The 21,660-nt window shown below is 31.5% G+C and overlaps 2 protein-coding genes across 5 annotated transcripts; one reads left to right on the forward strand and one right to left on the reverse strand.

Annotated features, from left to right (window-relative positions):
- The first annotated feature begins 2,324 nt into the window (after window positions 1-2,324).
- On the forward strand, window positions 2,325-7,238 carry LOC141458687 (acyl-CoA Delta-9 desaturase-like). Of its 2 annotated transcripts, XM_074137005.1 has the most exons (7): window positions 2,325-2,517; window positions 2,600-2,758; window positions 2,833-3,020; window positions 3,166-3,296; window positions 4,665-4,870; window positions 5,703-5,888; window positions 6,645-7,238. In XM_074137005.1, exons 3-7 carry the CDS (start codon window positions 2,834-2,836, stop codon window positions 6,994-6,996), a joined length of 1,062 nt encoding a protein of 353 aa, XP_073993106.1. In that variant the 5' UTR covers window positions 2,325-2,517; window positions 2,600-2,758; window position 2,833; the 3' UTR covers window positions 6,997-7,238. The 2 variants fall into 2 exon arrangements, with proteins under 2 accessions (XP_073993106.1, XP_073993105.1); XM_074137004.1 differs by lacking the exon at window positions 2,600-2,758 and having other exon boundaries at window positions 6,645-7,237.
- Window positions 7,239-7,972: 734 nt separating this feature from the next.
- LOC141458694 (trypsin-1-like) lies at window positions 7,973-20,199 on the reverse strand. Of its 3 annotated transcripts, none has more exons than XM_074137016.1 (7): window positions 20,055-20,199; window positions 18,812-19,004; window positions 15,464-15,660; window positions 12,982-13,208; window positions 10,084-10,138; window positions 9,875-10,001; window positions 7,973-8,265 (listed from the first exon to the last, which is right to left on the reverse strand). In XM_074137016.1, the coding sequence occupies exons 1-7, from the start codon at window positions 20,125-20,127 to the stop codon at window positions 8,238-8,240; spliced, it is 900 nt and encodes a 299-aa protein (XP_073993117.1). In that variant the 5' UTR covers window positions 20,128-20,199; the 3' UTR covers window positions 7,973-8,237. The 3 variants fall into 3 exon arrangements, with proteins under 3 accessions (XP_073993117.1, XP_073993116.1, XP_073993118.1); XM_074137015.1 differs by having other exon boundaries at window positions 15,464-15,663; window positions 20,055-20,198; XM_074137017.1 differs by lacking the exon at window positions 7,973-8,265 and having other exon boundaries at window positions 10,088-10,138; window positions 15,464-15,663.
- Window positions 20,200-21,660: the final 1,461 nt, after the last annotated feature.

Below are 21,660 nucleotides of genomic sequence, written 5' to 3' on the forward strand. Positions count from 1 at the left end.
ATTAAAAAAAGAAACCTAGTAATAACTTTACATATCTGAAGAGGATTATTGTCAGCTGGCTTGTGGGCTGTACTGATACAACATTTGGTTTCCAAACTACTTCCTTTTAGTAGATCCTTGTCTTTAACTCTTCACTCTTATCCGTATTCATAAATTGTCTCATCTCTCTTTTTTCCACCTCCTAATATATCTTTCTTCATTTTTATCTAGTTTCTTACTTTTGTTATAGAAATACTAGATAATGTAGGGAGTACCTACTTTTAGGCCTGTGTGTGATAACTTCGTGCCAGTTCTTCCAAGTCATTTTGTCCTTGTTTTATAGATGCGCCGGATAAAAGTCAATTTGGGTAAAATCTTTCTTCGAGAGAACCATGAATTCCCATTTTTTTTTTCAGTGAACCATTTTTCTAGTCACAATATGTATGCAGATATTTATGTCCAGTTTGAGATTGTAAACACTGAACCATTGAATTGTATGACAGTTCCTATTATGTCCCACATATTAATCTTTAGAACCCTGCAATGTTCTACGCTATACTATAGAGGAAATGTGCTTGGACATAGTTACACAAAACAATTGGTTATATTTTTTAAACAATAGGAATTGTCTATAAATTTATAGTAGTCATTTATGAGAAAACAATTGCGCAAATTCTTTTTTTATAATTTATTTCCTAAATATGGAATGAAGTCAGGTCAGATCTATCGGCTGTCGATTTTAAAAGTACTTTAGGCAATGCGAATACAATATCCATGCATCAATACATTAATGCATACTTAATGAAGTGTGTCTACAAAGGCGATAATGCAATGCATTAGAAATATCTTCTTATACTGGCATCCATACCTTGTGGTAATAGACAAGAGTTGTGGATTGTGTGATCATGAAGAATATTCATTTTGATTATTAGTATGATTTTCATTAAGGCTTCTACGGATAAAATGCATACTATTTAAACGCGAAGCAAAATCTTAATTATATTATGATAGTAATGGAGGTACGTTAGTGTTACTAATGGAGAATTTTAAACATTTTTAGCTGGAGATAAGTAATTACGTCAGCATGTATGTCGAAACATATTTTTAGAACGGATCATTACTATTATATGTGCTTCGACATCTAAGGCAATTAATGTCCTAAGATTACTATTATAATTAAATTTTGAACTTAATGTGTCTCAAGAGCTTTCGAATGTAATATTCTTCGGGCAGGTTCTTATGTCAGTAGAAATGGAGATCTGATCCAGCCAAAGCATTACAATGAAAAAATCTGGGTAAAATATTACTCTAACTATAAATCTTTAGGTTCAAATTTCGAATTTTCGAAACAAATTTAATTCTTTTTTTATTTTTGTGATCGTGGACTGCATTGATACGATAATTTAAAGGAATGCTCCACAAAATTGCCCTATATTTCTAGAGCGGTTAGAGGCGAGGCCCCCGGTGATGAAGCATTAAAATCGAAAGGTAAATTCTCACTTACCGACAAACTTTTGGAAGCGAAATGCGATTGAAATATTTGTCTATCTACCTAATACTGAAAAATCAACAAACTAAGACACTGCTGCTAATATTCTTAAGCTCTACCTTGATGGGTTCGATAATGTGGAGTTTATAAATACCTATTTCTTCTTTAGAATATTACTTTTATTTTATTTCATTTTTTAACATAGTACATTTACTAATTCACTATTATTTTTTTAGTATCAATTATTAGTTTGTGGCCCAAACATAGAACGATTTAGAGCAGGGGTGTCAAACTCGATTAAACCACGGGCCACTTGAGAGCAACAGACAATCTTCATTGGGGCAGATAGATGTTTATCCAGTCAATCTTGATCTGTATGGCGTTTTATTCAATTTCATAGACGGAAATATGTAGTTGCTCACACAAGGACGTACTTCCAAAATAACATACAATTTTTACAGCAAAAATTTTTGGATACTCCTTACGTAAATAAGAATATATCTTGGGAATACCTACTTCGTCTTTTAAAACCGTATCAATCTGGAATTCTACTGAGATTGGCAGACATAAATGATAAAGTAAATCTTCTCTGTTATCTTCCAAGCTTGAGAAATTAGCATAGCGCAAACAAACTTAATAACTAATTACATTTTTTTTTGCATTTATAATATAAATGAATATGAATAAATAGTGATAAATAAAAATTGATGTTTATATATTATGATGGAATGCATACTTCATTCTACCACATTTAACATGGAAGAAATGAAATAAAAGAAAATCATCCTATGCCCAGAGAGTGAAAACACCTTGATTTTTAACACCAACAGCTGTGCTTTTTCATGTTCTAAAAAAATGTTTCAGTTGCACTTAATTGATTGATTGATGCACTTAAGTGAGTAGGTTCAGAAAATAAAATTTCTTTTAAATTAACAGTGTTTTAAAACGTTCTAAAAGTTTTTTTTTTCTTAAACTTACTCATAAATAAAACTTTTGTGTTAGACGATCTTTCTGGGTGGAAGTTAATATATGAAAATGAAATGTATTAGGTATGATGTTGGAATTTAATTTGAAAAATAAACATTTCTTAAGAATTAATTCGTTAAATGAATAAATTCATATTCTTAAAAGGTACTATATAAGCGTTGTTTCAAGATTTTGTTAATCAGTATCAACATTGTTAGTAGACAATAATTTCAGTAGTCTGAAATTGTCACAAACTACATCGCAATATATTTTTAGACATTATATTCTCTTTCACGTTTAAATTTTTACTTCAATTTTAACAAGGTATAAATATGCATAATTCTTTTCTTTTTTTTTAACTTCTTTTTCTTTTTTCATCATAAATATATTTTTTCCAGTATGGAATACAAGAACGAGAACGATATGTTACTTGAAAAACAACAAGAAATTCTAAAAAATAATAGTTATTTCAGAGCTAAAATTGTTTGGAAAAACGTAATAGCATTTGTTATACTGCATTTAGGCATGGTGTATGGGCTGTATTTAATGTTTTCATTTCAAGTACCTTTGGCTACAATTATTTGGAGTAAGTAAAAAAAAAACAAACTTGAAGTTATTTATTGAAGGAGAAAAAGCATTTGTCACTGATTTCATTCAATCGGCGCTCTTTGCTTAGCAAAACATATCAAAAATATTGAAGCTGATTCCATTTTACTTGCTTCTACTTTTAGGTGCAGTAGTCCTTTACTTAGGAGCAGAAGGAGTAACTATTGGAAATCATAGAATGTGGACTCATCGTAGTTTCAAAGGGACACCCGCATTAAAAACCATTCTTTTAATAGGACAGACTATTGCCGGACAGGTGAGTTGTTTCTGATTTTTATAATTTAATAATAATAAAAAATGTAAACAAAAATTTTGCTAATCCAAAAGCCTGCAGCTCCCCGGTCTCACGACCCTCTATATTGAGATGCCCATCTATCCCACCTTAGCACTAAAAAAAAAGTCCGTTTAAGAAAGATCATACTTTAAAAGGAATCTACTTGCCCTCATTCCTAGAAGTACTCTTAATTGATGTAAGCTCCGGGAAAAATTTAAAAATTGAAAGTTAAATATCTAGTGTATTATAGATATATATGTATATAATAGTGCACTAAGTTCGAAAAATTGTAGAAGTTGTTTTCAAGAAAATTTCAAAATGCTTAAAAAGCACTGAGATTGTTGAGAAACACTTCTAGTTGTTCGATTTTTTTTTTAATTTGAATATTTATATAACAGTAACTTCTCTTACTTTTTTTAAGATATAAAGTTATTGTCTTTCTTGTTGAAACCTGACTACTTGTGTGAGTTACTGGTACATCACGATTATAAAACATTTTTATTCTTTTAATTATTTCCATTGTTGTTTCATCAGGTTATTTGAACTTTAATTAAAATCATTTTTTATTCTGATAAATTTCTTATCACTTCTTTAATTTTAACAACAAGAAATAAAGGAAATGAATTATTGGAAAGAATGTTAGTTAGGAAAAGAGTCAGGTAAGTTGGAGTTCTCATACAAGAAAATCACTAGTGTTAGACCAGAAACTTCCGTCTATTTCTTTAAAGGGAGTCAAATTTCAATATAAGAGGCTTTTTCTTTTTTGTTTGAGACTACGATTAAATTGCTCATGCACACGAATGTGTCAATGCTCTCTAGACTCTTCTTCAAGTGAATAAAGCAATTTTTGTTTTAAAACAGTTACCAATTTTTTTTTTTTTTTTTTTTTTGGCGCATCAACAGCTGAGGTCATTAGCGCCCGGAGCTTTTTCCAGCGCACTGCCGGCCTCCGGACAGTGTTCTCTCGTTACAGACAACACTGTCCATCACCGGACAGTGAGCTGTAAGAAGCTCCTAGGAAGAGAAAATCTAAGGGTCAGCTGCTGGATTCGAACCCGGGACCTCCGCGTGGGAGTCCAGTATGCTAACCTCATAGCTAATCCCTTCCCTTTACCAATTAATTGAATATCTAGCAGAAACATAAAATTACAGAAGCGATGGACATACCTTGAAGACTTAGATATTTCTTAATGTACAACATTTTACTCCAACTTAAAATTTAAACAAACCTTCACAGCTTCAGCATACTTTTAGAGCCTTGTCGGACAAATTGCAACATTTAACTTATTTATCTATCAACAGGAACATTTTACCATGCCCCTCTTAATGTAGTGAATTTTAAATTTTTAGAATTGTATCTGGATATGGGCCAGAGATCACAGACTACATCATAAATTCAGCGATACGAATGCTGATCCACATAATTCCAACAGAGGTTTCTTCTTCTGCCATATGGGATGGCTAATGATGAAAAAACATCCTGATGTAAAAATCAAAGGAAAAACGATCGATATGTCTGATCTTGATGCTGATCCGTTTGTGATGTTTCAGAAAAAGTAAGTAAAAAATCTGTACACACACCACTCCTACTGCAGTTCAAATAATAAAAATTAGAGTGCATTGTAAAACGTTAGCTGACTTCATATTATTCATTTTATAATAATAAAATACAAGTTTAGGAAGAGTGACTTTTAGCCTCTTTAGAATCTCAGTAAATTTATTTTTTACTCAGAAATGTTACAAACCAAATTGATATTCCCAGCCCAAATGAAACCCTTAAGGTTATCAATCGTAATTCCTTGTCTGACTTCTTCCAATAATAACTCTATCAATAGACTGTACATTAAACCAACTTCCAAGAAAAGCCATACTTTTCTTTAAGTCACTTGTCACGCTGTACTCAGAAACTTTCCTCTGCCAGTAGAAATTTTCAGTATATAAAATGTTACCAAAACTGAGAAAATTTACCATCAGTATAACTGACTGTATAATACCTTAGACCAGATACTAGCCAATGGTTCAAAAGGAATCTTCTAAATAGATAGAAATATACAGAAACTAACTGATCCTATAAACTTCTCGAAAGACTACTAAACTGACGCTCAAATCTAATTTTAAAATAAAAGACCTACAGTTAAAGATCAATTTTAGTAGAAACTCACTAAACGACTAATTCACGATTTTGTGGTACTTACATTCATTTATTTGTTCCATCAATAGTTAGAGTTGTAAATTACAATAAAATAAAACAATAATGACTGCTAATGACCTTAACTGAAGATGCGTCCCCCACAAATAGATAAAACTTACAAAAATACTATATTTTGCACTAACTTATTAACATACAATGATGGCTCAAGTCTTTATTACATCTTCATCAATTTGCAGGTATTACAATTATCTCTACTTTGTATTCGCATTTTTCATTCCAATTGCTGTACCAGTATTTTTCTGGGGTGATTCATGGAGAAATGGATTATTTTTGGCATACTTTGTTAGATATGCAATTACTTTACATGGTACCTGGACAGTAAACAGTATTGCTCATCTATATGGAACAAGACCTTACACAAAGTAATTAATTTATTATCTATTTTATTTATTAGTGGTAACTTAATCTAGGAGTAACAATGTTCTGATTGGAAAATTTCCCAACAGAATTGAAAGCTTTCCAAATTGTTTTTAGAATGTTCAGAAAGAGGAGAAAATAGCTTGCTGAACTTAGGAAAATTATATTTGTTTAATTTGACAAGACTTCTAACACAATAAATAAATAAATTTGTGTAGCTTATGCGCTTTCTCGACGTGCATATCATGAGTTTAGAAATTTACAAAGTGTACCACCATGTGTTAATTTTTTGCCAACCGTTTCATTCTTAAACAGTGAATCACATTGCTATTAATTAAACTCACGAGTTCCAATATGTATCATTTATCTTTGCGCAATTCGGACTTTTTTCTTCGGTTTTAGCAATTTTCTTTAAAGCTTTTAAAACTTTCAAAAATTAGCCACTTATGTAAGAGGTTTTACTTTAAATGAAAAGAATTATTTGTGTTCAAGGAAGAGAAATAGGATGATAAGTTTGACAAATAATCGAACTTTAAAATAGCATTGTGATTTCATCGTTAATGTAATTTAAATGAAAATTAAAACCGAAACGGCCACTAGAGGAAAAAAAATTGGAGTAATGAAATTTGTAGGAATGGTTTTACTTATCACTGTGCCAGTAAAAGAAAATGGCAATCTCTTTTAATTAAAACTTAGTAATAAGATGTAGCTTTTAATAATGAGTTCATATTCAAAAGTTTAAATGAGAATTTTGCAACCAGGGATATAGCTCCAGTGGAATCATCCTTTGTAGCATTCATTTCATCTGGTGAAGGCTGGCACAACTATCATCACACGTTTCCCTGGGATTATCGGGCTGGTGAATTTGGGAAATATTTTAACATTAGTGTGTACTACATAGACTGGTTTGCTCGACATGGTTACGCCTACGATCTCCGATCAGCTACACCGGAAATGGTCGCCTACAGAATAATGAAAAAAGGAGATGGTAGTCATTCCTTATGTAAAGTCAAAGTAAATAATGAACAACCCGATATAGACCATGATATTTACGATTTATATGGTGAAAAGGCTGGCAAACATATGCAAGTGTCAAATGCACTTGTAAGCTAGAAGCAGTTTAAGTTATTAAAACATCACAAATGACTGATTTAATTTAATTATGTATAATAATTGTACAAAAATTTTATTTGTAAATTAATGTATGTAATCTTAATGACGTTTTATAAATTTTAATTTTTTTCTTAATTATTAGCGTTTAAATTAAAGTGTTAATGAATTTTAGCGGTTTTTGTGGAATATACTCTTTGTATGTAATAATTTAACTTGGAAGAGATTACTTATGATCACACACACACAAAGTTATAACTTAGAATTAGTTTAATTAATTAAATTTTGGAAATCAAGTGGAGATTTATTTAATGATTTTATATTTAAAATTCGTGCCTACAACTTTAGGGACTCGAAGGCCCACTACACCTCAGCCTACTACCACAGCAATTTATTATTAAGAGCTTATTGTTGGAATGATAGCACAGGAGACAGGTACGTTGATATGAGTAATATGAGTGTTGCTAGTAAAGTTAAGAAATATACTCACGTCAAACAAGCTGATGAGTAAAAAACACGGTGCACGACCGAATATCCATCATAACGATTGATAGGGCAGAATGTTCTCCCCTTAGTTTGATTTAGTGCACTTAATACTCAATCAGAAAACAAAAATGATATATTAAATCAAAAGTTTGAATTAATTCCATCTCCGCGTTTGAAGAGTCTGTCAAGCTAGTAAGTTCCAGCCTGTTTAGTACATATCTGATTGAAGAAAGTGAGCAATTTCCCTTGATTCCACAATTGGATAGTGCAAGCATTGAGAGAGTCCCCTAATTACTAACAAACCATTAAATATTTTTTAGCAAAAACTTGGACTACACCTTGGTGGGTCAAGGCCCACAAAATTGCCCTTTCTAATTGAAACTCACCAGAAAAAATACCATTCGAGTAAATTTAAAAAACCAAAGTACTTATAATATAAGGCAAAAGGATTGATTTGAGAAACATTTGCAGAACAAATGAATCCAATTAACTCTTTCTAAGTTTTAACAAACATTTATTTAGGTAACATTTATTTTAAACATATAGCTTTGGCTTCATTTTTACACAAATTACTAATTAATATGAAGTAAATTTATTATTCTTTTGTTGTAACTTAAGGTATTGATTTCTTTTATAATCTTTGTAACTGAAATTTTTCGAATAATTATTCATTTTATCAACTTATTGCTTTCTTTATTTGAAAATGAGCAAAATTTATAAAAATCTTATCAGAAATACTGCTATTTTCTTTAATTTCATTATTGGAAGAAGTCATCAACAAATAATCTGAAAAAAAGATAGTTTTTTTTTTTTGCTGACTTGAAAATTGACTTAAACGACAAGCAGAGATTTAAGAAAACCCTAACAATATGCTAAAAAAGTGCAATTTTAATGTAGACTACACTTTATTTAGGAGATGCTAATTTAAGGATAAGAATAAATGGCTTAAAATGTTTATAGAAAGATCTATCCATCTGTCGTCAGTCTCTTAGACAAATACTTTATTGTGAAAATAGACATAAGTTTAAATTAGAATAGATTTCATGTCATTGCGATTAAAGGGGCTGGTTTAGATTGTAGAATTTAAAGAGGGACCATTAAGTATAACTTGAAGACACAGGAGTTCGTCAGTTAAGCCCTTTTTCACTAACAGGAAAGCCACTCATACCTTTGGTGCGATTTCTTCTCTTTCTACACTGAATAATCGTTGAGAAGCGGTTCGATGTATTAGTGTACCCAGCCATCAGGGGCTCGTCTAAAGGTCAACGATCGTTCTTTTGGCCTTCCAGCTAAAGCCGTGGTAATTTTAGGCTACATGTGACTAATAATAAACTTTTTGACTAAGGTTTTCACCCAACATTATATGATTATTAGTGCGCCCACGCTTAGGTGCCTACCTCTTGCAGGTTTTTGCCTTTCCATAAATAGTTCTAGAATTTTGAGGATGCTAGGGAATCCACCCGGGCTAAGCCAGCTGTTTCGATGCCCGGGCAAACGGATAATATATACCAATAAATTAGATTGGCCAGATAGATTCGTGTTGCCAAGAAATAACTTCGTGGAATAAGTAGATACAAGTCCTTTTCTCTTAAAATCAGCAGCACAAATCTATTTCAGCTACCTAGGTCACCAGTTGCCAATTTGTTTAGGCGTACTAGATGTACTTAGAAACGTTAAAATCTGGTTTGTTGAACGTGAGACTTAAAATTCGTCCTTCTTTATTCACCAAATTTTTGGTCATGAATGTTTGCTTTTATCAGTGATACTGAGTTTGTGTGGCGAGGATCGATAGCATCATTACAATTACTGTCAATTTATTCAACCTTATTTATTTGTTTAAAGAGATTATTTTGCAAGGTTATTCTCAGAAACAATCCAATCACGAAAATAAGTGTTCTATCTTTAATGAAATGAATAGTTTTTAAATGAAAAAGAAACGCATTTACAAATCATAACATTCTGTCTTGAAAAAATTAGGTATACGCCACTGTCTCAAGTCATATAACAATTGGATTTACTGCAGTTCGTTGCAATAATCTATCCCAAGTTTTAATTTCGAGGAAAATTGTTTCATTGTAAGCTAAATTTTAAGTTTTTGTGAAAAAAAATAAACGTTTCATGCGCTTCAAAATTTTTATTAGGTTATTAATACCTCTTTTAATGGCTCCATTTTTTGTTCCACATTAATTTAAATTTATTATTTCTCACGTAGCCCAGAAGATGAGAGAAAGGATCGGAACGTTTTCAGAAAATGTAAGCATGAATAAATAAAAATCTTAGACCAGATCCCTTTTTATGATAAAAAAATATAATAAAGTGGGACCTTGTTTAAAAAGAAAAATATAATACTCGATATAAGGCAAAATCCTTAAAATATGCGAATATATTAAATTACCCAAACCAATCGTTGTTTAATTTATTTTTCCATATTGTTTGTTTAATCCAATCAAGATAATACGCTACTGATGTATAAACACCTGGATAATCACGGATAGCGCATTCTAGACCGAAAGAAGTTATACCTGTAAAATATATTTATAAATTGTAAATAATGATATTTTAAAAGTAAGATCAAAGAATAGAAAGAACAAATTATATACCAACCAACCAAGTAATATTTCCTTCCAGTATAAATTAAAAGTGGACCACCACTATCTCCCTGTAATGATTAATAAGGAATTTTAGTACATTGCTTTTATACTGTAACATGTAGGTGGTCAATTAATAAAAAATTAATTTCGTCGTAACCAAGATCAATAAACTCAATGGTATATAACATATTTTAAGTGTTAAGAGGTATTCCTCTTACAGCAAATTTCCAAAATTAAATTAAATTTGGCAAATTCTTCAAGATAGATTTGGAATTTTGGATTTTAAGTGGGTTGGGATGTGCGGAAAGGAATATATTTCTTGTATAGCTTGGTGATTGTCTTGTATAAAAAGTATTTTTAGATTGGCGTGAACGGTTATGTAAGAGACGAACCATGGAGCGTTTATAATATACCGAAAAGATGTTTTCTGTAGTATTTGGTTTGAGTCTGTAATTTCAAATCGGTATCATTAGCGCGTTTTATATGAATAAATTTATCAGCATCAATTTTGAATGTCTATTAAGTAGTCTTGCCTCCAGTTAATTGATTTCTTGTCGTTTAGGTCGTGTGTATGGATTCCTTGTCAAATTTTTGTCCGAGGCAACGTCCAATGTCAGGGCAACAAAGTACTGTTTATTTGTGTAAAGTAATGTAAAATAATATACACTTTTTGGGCGTACTTAATGTCCATTAATTAACATTAACATTAACATTTCTTCTAATAAATAAAAATAGCTCTGCGCGGGATTCGGACTGTACATCTCCAAATGTCGGTTGTCACAATCTTGTTCATTTCCATTTACCACCCTTCTATAGAGCTTAAATGTTGTTGAAAAAACCCTGAAGACTGAACTGGGACAGAATGAGGAAAGAGGATCGTTTGTTATGATGGTAAGTGAGTGAGTTGTAAGGTCTGAAGAGAATGTGATGAATAAAATGGGCCCAAGAATGTTTCGCTGTAGAGCCTTCACAGAGTGAAATCAAGGTTTTTTCGTATCACAACTAAGCGGATTTACCGGTTAGAAAGGTAAGACTTAAGAACTAAGTATTAGGTATAAGGAAGAATAGTTTTGCGTTTCCACAGCTAGCCTGGATGCCAAACCCGAATTATAAGCTTTCGCAACGTCAATAAAGATACTGAACTGCTGCTTTTCTCAAGACTGGAGACGATGATTTCTATTAAACGGTGACATTGATGTATTGTGAAATAAAAGTTGCGGAATCCAAATTGATGATTAGGTAAGGTATTTTGAGAATAGGATAGTGTATTTTAAGTAGAGGTTTCTCAAGAATTTTGCCTATTAGGGGATGAAGACTGTTTGGGCCATAAAAAGTTTGTCGAGGTTAATTTGGTTCAGGGATCATTCTAAATACAGCAAATTTCACCTGGATAGGGAAGTAAGTGGTTCTGGGAACAGACTTTTATAGTAGAAGTAAGAAAAAGCACAGTTTTTTTTTAAGGTCAAGACTTTTGATAAGGTTAAACAAGAAACTGGAGCTTTCCAAAGTAAGAAGGTTTAAAATAATAAAAGAAACTTTGGAAGCAGTAAAAGATGTGGGATACGGAGAAAGGAAAGAAGAGTCATGTAAAATTTATTGTAAATGACCCAGTCTGCAAAAGAGTGAATACTATGGATGTGGTAATTAGTAAATAAGTTTGTTTTTACTTCCACCGATTTGACCCAGCTATTGTCATCCTCAGATAGTAGGATGGAATTCCTAAAAAACAAAGAATCCTGTTGATGCCATCTAGATGGATTTATTTTCTGTCGTAAGAGCTTTAGTTTATTATATGGTAATTGAAAATCCGAAACCGGTCTGGAGTACAATAAATATGGAGCTACTATGAATGAAACCCATTAAACGTTCAGGAACCTTTTTGTTAAATGCGGTATCAAACCTCAGTTGCATCTGAGCTCTCCCTTACATCGATTTTTCTAAAAAAATGTTTAAAAGTGAACGAACTACAACTGTTCTGGTCAAATTAAATATTCATATTAAGACACAAAAATAAAATTGCCATGGAATTTACAAAAATATCGTGGAAAACGGAAATTCTACAAAGTATAATTGTACTTCCATATTTTTACGCGTATTAAAACATTAAGTCCTGAAATATGAGCTTCCTTCAATTTATTCATGTAGATAAAGAAACTTTATTATTAAATATTTACAATTAATTTCAAAGATGAAGTACCTATGTAAATTTAATGGGGGATATAGCATAACAATTAAGGGGACGCTTAGGATGGGAAGGATAAAATATGTAGCGAAAAAGGATAGAAAAATCAGCAGCTAGAAGAGAAAGTTAGAGAAGGATGTGTTTAATTCTATTGTGTCTGTAGGGTATGGAAGGTAGATGGCTATTTCGCAGAAGAGTGAATTTGGATGACAATACAGAATGAAAAGGAGTTTCAGCAGACCGTTTTGGATAAAGGAGAGTACAGGAATTATGGAAGCAGTCTCATGAAGTAAGTCCAATTTAGTACGTCGAGGAGAGTCTGTTGCAAATCTAAAAATTTGCTCTGCGTTGACTGGAGATTCTTGATGTTACAATTACAGGTCAGGTACTAGGCGAAGCAGGCGTAACAAATTACACAAAAACTCACAAGTGAAAGACCATTTTCTAAATAACTTTTTTAGTATAGGACATAAATCTCCGTCGAAATTCTGCCCCATTTCTAACCATTTTAGAACAGAAAGGGAAAGAAATCTATATTTCAGCTTATATAGTGACAGCCAACGCTTTCTGTTGGATGTGTTATCAACCAGAAACCTAAAGCAAAAAATGAACGATATTATTCAATTTATTATTTCAGTCTTTTTTAATTTCTCGATGCCAAATTTAGAAATTTTTCAGTGTAATAATTTTAGTTATTTCATATTTTCAATGGTAAAAAAAATTACATACCTGACAGGCATCAGTACCCCCTTGCACTCTGCCAGCACAAAGAAGAGTTTTAAAATTGGTATTGATAAGTTTATTGAGTTCTGATTTCTCACAGTATCGTCTGGAGAATATTTGCACATACGCAGATTGAAGTACACAAGGTTCTTTGCCTTCCGGCTCTGTAACTCCATATCCAATTATTTCCGCTCTCCTACCATAATTGGCTATTAATCTTTCCTGATGATTGACTATAAATCATTAAACAATACAAAAAAAGTACCAATTTTAAATATTTGTTATCAGGTTGATAGCAAAAATATGATTTCTCTGCTTGGATTGCCTAAAAAAATTGTCAAGTTAGTAACTAGATCATTTAGATTAAAATGTTATACTAAGGATATCAATCTACAATTTTCTTCTTTCAACCTACAGGAGAAATTATTGTAACTGACTCAAATGATCTAAATTCAGTCATTTGTTTTATGGTTCTCTCAAAAAAAAAGGTGAAAGAAATTCACTGTAACCTCAACTCGGAACCTTTAATATTTTTCTGTTGGAACTTTTTAGGGTTATTTGACTCTTTATGTGTTGAAGAATCATTTTCGTAATTTGATTACGGATGGGAAAAAGCAAAATTGATTTTAGTCTGAAAAGGTTTACTCAACTATGAGGTAAATTATGATATAATAGTTCAAAGGTAGGGCAATTTTTATACCTAACGATCTTTGAGAAAGGAGGAAGCCTTTGTTGTAGCGAAATTAGATACTGGACTGGACATTCAAACTATAATGGCATGCGTGGGCGTTATGATTGTTCTGTAACCATAGTTAAAGCGCTGAACTTGTTATTATTTATTGTAGCTCGTACAAATATCAACGGTTGAAATTCACCCAACTTTGACAAAATTGATAAAATAAAAGATAAAATTCCCAAATTTTCTTTTATAAAATAGGGCAAATTCCCCTTTATAATTAAAATGCAGTGTGGAAACTGTGGAAAGCAAATTAATTATTTGAATTTCAGTAAAGTTAACCACAAAACGAATGAAGTTTAAGCATTGGATTGCCCGTAGAAAATTAAATAAGTCTGTCCATAGCTAGATATAAGGGGAAGTCACATGTTAGAAGTAATTTAACTTTTGTTGAATATTGGTAACAAACTATATTAATTTACGTTTCTCCAGAAACTTTATATAATGACATGTCCAATTGCATTACATATATTCTAGAATATACAAGCACAATCTTTCATTCATGTGTTTTCTAAACTTTTAAACACTTATGTTCATGATTTATTTAGGTTGGGACAGTTGTCTCTCCCCTTGAGCTCTAGACAAATTAATAATAAAAAATAAAATAAAAGGAAAATGGATAACGAACTAAGTTTGTATAACTGGTATCAAAACTAAATCTTTTTATATTGAAAGAAGTAAATAGTACTGAACTCATGCAATGTGCGATGAAATTCACACCTGCAAATATATTCATACTATAATACACTCTTTGCACTGACATATCTAACCTACCAGCCAAAAAAAATAGCACCAACCAACGAAATGAAGTTGCATGCTTGAAACTTTGAAGTTTCTTTACGTTTACCTAAGTAGTAAATTAATTGAAATTGCACTTAAGATCATTTACCCTTGTTGGTAAGTCGACCAGACAAAATGCTATTTTGATAGAAAGGTTTTCATAGGCATCTTCTTGTTTCCTGGTTGTATTTTTGTGTACTGGGCATTGCGTTTTCACCAGACATCTGTACACAATGGGGCTCACACCAGACTTTTTTGTAGAGTTTTTGAAAAGAAAGGGGCTATGCTATTGATCTATTCAAGATCTTTGGAAAGATAACTGTACGGTAGAATGAAACGTGTTTTCCAGAAGCAACCGAATTGTTCATTAATGCAGAATTACATATTTTCCAGCACAGAACTCTTCAACTTTCAAGAACGATGATTGAAAACCAGTTTCCACTAAAATGTAAACTGCCGTGGGTACACATACCTATATTCGCATTTCCACGAATTTATATGAACACTTTTCTGTATTCATGGAATCTCAAAACGATATTAGCGGTGGATATATCAAAATGGAAAATCTGCACAATTATAATAACTTCTCACTTGTAGATTAAAAGAATGAAAGAAAAAAAAATAGCTCGATTCTTTTTGAACAATAAGCTGAGACATTTCTTTAAATAATCAACAATTAATGCACTATTCAAATCTATTTCATGGAATGGCTACACCGAGAACAATTCCTAACCAAAGTGGTATTTCTCAAAAACGTGCAAAACATGAAAGGCAAAGAGTAGTTAATATATGTAAGATTAGTTTTTTGTAAATTCTATTTGTTTAGTTTTTTTTTCTTTAGCACAAAAAAGTACTAAAGAAAACCAAGGAAAAAGATTGTGAGAGAATGGGATAGAACGAGTGAGGGCGCTGACTATAATCTAAACATCATTTGCTAAGTCAGTCATGAATTGGCATAATAAAAAGTCATACCACTTCTTGGCAGAAAAACTGGCTGATAGTATATTTTCCTTTTAAGTTTTATCAAAGCAATGTCATTCAACATGGTATTGTAGTGGAATCTTCTATTCACAAAACAATCTTCTACATCCACGGCGGCTTCAAATTTTCCATTACATCTGTTTTGTAATTGAAAAAATACAACAAATGCGCCGCAGTTCCTTGCTAAACTACTGAAAGTAATATAATCAACCATTAACAAAACAGAGAACTTCATGAATTAGTGTAAATAATATGTTTATTAGTTTAAGTATAATTATTATTTAATAATGATGGTTTTGGTTTTTTCGACCGTTGTTGATAGATGATTTTTGGTGAATATCGAGGTCTGGTCTTAAATAAAAACAACTTTTTTTTGAAAAAAAAAGTTTGTGAAGTTAAATGTTTTTTATAATACCCTGAAGAAGGTAGTAAAAATTACCGAAACGTTGGTACAAAACAAAAAAGTTGTTTTTATTTAAGACAGCACCTCGATATTCACCAAAAATCATCTATCAACAACGGTCGAAAAAACCAAAACCATCATTGAAATCAGCTGAGGTATTTATAATCGACATTGTACAATGGGATTTTACTCTAACATCTCCACTTTCAACAGTTATGATGATATACTCGTAGCTCTACATTTAACTCCACAAACTTTTTTTTTATAATACCCTGAAGAAGGTAGTAAAAATTACCGAAACGTTGGTATACGTAAAACAAAAAAGTTGTTTTTATTTAAGACCGCACCTCGATATTCACCAAAAATCATTATTTAATAATTTAACTTTCGTTTTGTTTGTGGAAATCTAATATTATTCTTCTAAAGTTCAGCGCACATAAAGGTTCGTGGCATAAAGCGCATAGTTGATTAAATAACATTAAGAACAGTTAACAACAATAACAGCATGCTATTTCTATTACTAGTAAATACATCTTCATCAACTTATAAAATTTTTCCTATTTATGGAACTCCGCCCACTTCTCGAAATTAAAAATTAATTAATTAATTACAAGTAAAGTATTGAAAGCTGGAAGAAGGTTGTTTGCACTAGTAAGGACTTGAATTTACTTAGACTTACCTTAATGTTTGGAACCGCTAAAATTTTGTGAGATCCTTCAAAACAATAACTAAGCCCCTGCTACGCTACATGCCCATGATTGAAAAGGTCAAATAGCGGTCTGATTAGGAACAAGCTTACATTTTGTTGAAATAATTTGTAGATACATTTAAACTAGACACGAGAATATCTAACAAAACTCTCAGACAGCTCTCTTCTCTAATAATTAATCGACAGACGCCTAAGACACTTCTAACTATATCTAGAGTCTAATGCACATTTCTACTCACGACTATTACTGTCACGCTCGCTCGTATGCAAGGGCGCATGAATAAGCACATTAAGGCTCAATGAATAAGCAGAAGAGTTTTCTTGGATAAAATTATAGATCTATTTAAGAGCAACAAGCACACTAAGTTTGAACCAATTGTTAGAAGAAGACAATATCTTATATTAGAACAATACCTCTTAGTAGAGGAAGAGAAATAAAACAAAAATTGATATCAATAGCGATAAAAATTCTTCATTTTGTGCCCAAAAATTCAGTGCAGTCTTATTCACAACTGAATTTGCAGCCTCATTAAGTTTTTACTATTGATACAGCCTACTTACCGATATGCTTCAGACCAAATATTATTTACTACTGAGAGAGGATATTCTATCTACAGGTAGATCCTGGTAGGCTGAAAATTTACACAACAGTTTACATCCTATCAATTTATGCTAATGGCGTTGAACGTTTATTTGGCATTAAGGCCTGACCATAATGTCCATGTTATTTTTACAATGTTTTTAAAGTTTTCTCCAATTAATGAGAAAAAAAATTATGGATGAAGAAGTATTAACTAACTAGTATTCTGTTACTTCTTTATAAAGCAGGACTTTTTATTTAATGATTACTATTGAAATACTAGTTTCCAGTTGAATTTCTGTTTATGAAAACTTGCAAAATGGTTTCTATCAAAGATTGTTCTATGTTTCTATAAAGGTCGCATAGTCAATCAACTAATAGGAATTTTCTGTGTGTTCTTTTTTTTCTTATCCCTTTGATTGAGAATGATAGATTGCAAAAAATGTCCTTATTTTCAAGTCATTGTGTAAACAATGAAAATAATATCTTTACGAAAACCCATTATGTTATGGTAATCGCTTGTCAGCAGTACAACTAGGTTTTTAGGATAACATGAAATATTATAATTTTATTAAACAATAATAACGTAAGTCCTAAAGAAAAAGTAAAAAGTATGCAATTTTTATGACTTAGCTATCATTGAAAAACAAAAAATTGGGATATAGATTGGATTATAAATTAATACATACGCAAAGTAATGAATTAGATATCAATAAATGCAACAAGAGAAGAAATGGATGATGCAAGACCTCTGTATGATTAAAGAATAATGTGCGAAGGAGGAATATAAGGGTTGACATAAGTTCCCACATTTTTCACATCCTTTCTCGAACAGCATTGGCTTCCTAGGGAAACCGTGATGAATGGTCGCAAGATATGAAATGACATGCCGTTAAAATGGCAGAAATGGACCATCTTACTCGATGCGCAAAAAAAAAAAAGATCTCTGGATATTAATATCAAGAAATCGGGTATCGTCCATCCTTCGATAAAAAAAGGATAAAAATGTTCGAAATATTAAAATCGATCGTCGTAATAATTATAAATACTTATTTACTCAAAAACTGCTAAATTTAACCATTTAGTTGTACCTAGAATGCATAAATTTCATCAGATTCGCTCTGAAATATCTGTGCAGGAGCTGCTTTTCAGCAGAGTTGTTGGCGCCTGAGACAGTACTCTCTGAAAATCATTTAAAAACTAAAACTAACTTAGGATACTGACTCACTTATCCATAACACCTAGAGGATCAGTTCTACCCATGCCGAAGCGCAGCGGTAACTGTGTAGAAATTAGAGCCTCCTAGGTAGCACCTGTTGCTCTTCAAAGCAAACATGCTTCCTAAGGTATCCTTCCGAGCTCTCAAAAAGTTTTTTTTTTTTTTACCCCTATTATGGTAAATATTTAGACTGAAAAAAAAATAATAAAACACAAAACAAGTCATGATGCGGACTCGCTGAACACGTAGCCTCCAGCTATTTGAGAAGGATCTGTAGAGGAAAATTTCCACAAAGGGTGGTGATCTCAGAATTTGAAATTCAATTTCAAAAAAAAAAAGTTATCTAGCTAAATCTAAATTGAATTGAGACCTCTGCATAAGTACTTCTAACTTAATACTGATTTATCTTAAAACTTAAGGACACTTACTTTTCATCGGAGTAACAATGAGCAGCTGTAACCAAATGGTACTCATCAATTAATGTCGCACCGCAGCTGACGCTAGCATTTTCAAACGTATTCCCGCGTCTAACTAGTACAGCAAACCAAGGATATTTTTGCACGTTTACATCATGGCCTCCGACTATTCTAAGGGCTGTGTCAGTATTACTGTTATTCGTACCTGAAAAAGAATCAATTTAAAATTATTTTCAATTTTTTATTTTGTTTTATTTATAAAAGAATATTTATAATAATCTAATCTAAAATATGCATCTACTAAATCTTTGAGGGAATAATAATCAACGGTATGACTAAGTAGTTGAGCAAAAACTGAGTATGGTTAGTTACCATGATCGTTTCAGCAGCCTTGAGTATTTCCTTGAAAGTGAAATGTTTTGGTCTAGGGGCTTAATTAGAAGAAAACGTTTGCTGGTTGTAATGAAAGAAAACTTTGTCCTTGATTTTTGAGGTGGAAGTAAGGAGTTTCTGGGTTATTGAAGGGGTTTTAGATTGTAGAGTTTGTATTCTGATAGGGTTGTGTTTGGGAAAGTTTGAGGTTCTATTGATTTTTTTTGTTTTTAATTTCAGTTTAATACAAGAAGTAAACGTTAAAGTAGTGCTTACAACGTTAAAGTACCTACAACATGGTTTGAGAATGAGATAGGAGTGTTAAGTAGATAGACTGGGAATAGCGACTTTTTTGTTTGAAGTAAAGGTCAATTAGCTGATTTAGTTACTGCACTGTGAACATCATCAAAGACCAGCCTTTGACAGATAATCCGTCTTCTCTACTTTATTAGTATTAGAAGCGAGTTAGAGCGACATTGGGAATTTTTTTAATTTATAGTGTCGAGATCTCGGCCATTTATTACATTAACTAGACTTAAGATCTTTTCAGAAGCTAGTACAAATATAAACTGATAGTAGAAGGGTTACTACTAGAAACTTTCGTAGACATAGTAAAAAATTAAAACTTGAACATTAAGAAAAAAAAAACGCACAACTTCTGTTGCAACTGGTATAAAGTTTGTTTATTTATTTATTTAATTTTAAAGCAAAATCGGAAAGCATCTTTGGCTAAAACAAACTGTAAGTTCCAAAAATTTAGAACTTGAACATTTTGTAATTTAATTTCTTTAAAAAATAGCAAAATTTCCTAAAATAGCAAAATTAAAAATTTCTAATAAATAAAATTGAGGATTTTTTAAAGAAAAAATTATAGAATACTTACATTTTATTATGTCAGAATATAATAGAAATAATATTAAAAATATCCAGAATGAACTATCGTAGCACCACTTCATTGTTGAGCGGCATGTAAAATGACATTTTCTTTGACAGTATCTCTTTTCTGTAAAATACTCGAAGGCTAAATAATTTTATCTATTTAACAAATAGGTTATTGCCAATAAAAATTATTTTTATTTGGAGCAAAAAAGATATATAAAGGTAAAAGATGTCATTTGTTATTTATAATATATTTTACCTGGTTTTTATTAGTATTTAATAAATGGCTTTCCTAATTTACTGTAATAAAGCCCGAATGAAAAGTCACTTTCTCACTCATACCCTCTTTCACTAACTCCCCTCTCTCACTCTATCGATCTGTCTCTCTCTTTCTCTAAGTCGTTATGTAAATTATATAATTTTATATAAATATATAAAACAATTAAACGCAGCAATTAAAGTTTTTTTATTTCTCAAAATAAAGTTGCATCTATTTTTTTATTGTGACGCAATTGTTCAAGTTTCGAAAATTAATGAAATGAGATAGAAACTAGCAATTTTGTCTATAATCTAAGGAGCGTTAACATCTAAGTTCATTAGAAGTACTGTGCTCCCCCACAACGACAGCACTCTCTATCACCGATAGTGAGCTGTAGCAGCTCCTAGAAATACAAAACCTAAGAGTATCGCTTAGAAAATGTTAATATTAAAGTATGTGCTTTGATTACGAAACTTAATTATTTGTTAAACTTTAAGCCTCGCTTGAATAAATAGGCGATACTCGCACAATTATAGCCTTCTGCGCTTGAACTATTGTGATAAGACCTACTACTTCGGCCGTGGATGATCATTCGAATTCTAGTCTGGTTTTGGCTTCTTGGGGAGCCTCCAATCTTAACTCAGGAGCTTTTCTCAAAACTATAAAAGTGTTTAACAAACCAAACAGTACAGGAGGAGTCCTAGTAGGTGCTACCAATACACCATTTGAGTTTGTTGGCCCTGCCTAACTGACACCCTACTAAATCTAATCAAACTTATATCTTCCTAAAAAAGAAGCCAGTTATTCAAGAAAGTTGGCATTCCTGTATGTATCTTACAACTAGACAGAATATTAGCTAGGGCTATGAGTAAATTTCTGGACTAGAACCAACCAAAAAAAAATATTTTTTTGATTCCCATACAAACTAGCTAAAACTCTTAATGCCATTATTTACTTTATTACACAAAATTTGTATTTTCCCAAAAAGAAGCCTCAATAGACTTTTTTGGGAAGCAGCGGATTGATCGTCTTCTTTAACACAAATCAACATCTAATCCTTACCTGCTTTTGAATTATCTTATTAGTTCGGTGTGATTATTAGTACCTAATTAAAGTTTAAACAATTTTTCAAGAAAACCAACTATTAATTGCACATAGTTATGTTCGAAAATGGAGAGGAAAATCATAATTTTGAGCCCACCTTAAGTTAATTCATTTTAACCAATTTTTACAGTAATTTTAAGAATTAGTCATTGAATCTCTATAATTAGTTCAATTTTAGAACAGCTTTTAATTCCTATTGAAAATGAACATTAGAAAGTGTATAGACAATTTGTAAATGACTAATCAA

This window comes from Rhodnius prolixus, unplaced genomic scaffold (genome assembly GCF_049639745.1).
Source record: "Rhodnius prolixus isolate KJV_2025 unplaced genomic scaffold, Rpr scaffold_5, whole genome shotgun sequence".
NCBI lineage: Eukaryota > Metazoa > Arthropoda > Insecta > Hemiptera > Reduviidae > Rhodnius > Rhodnius prolixus.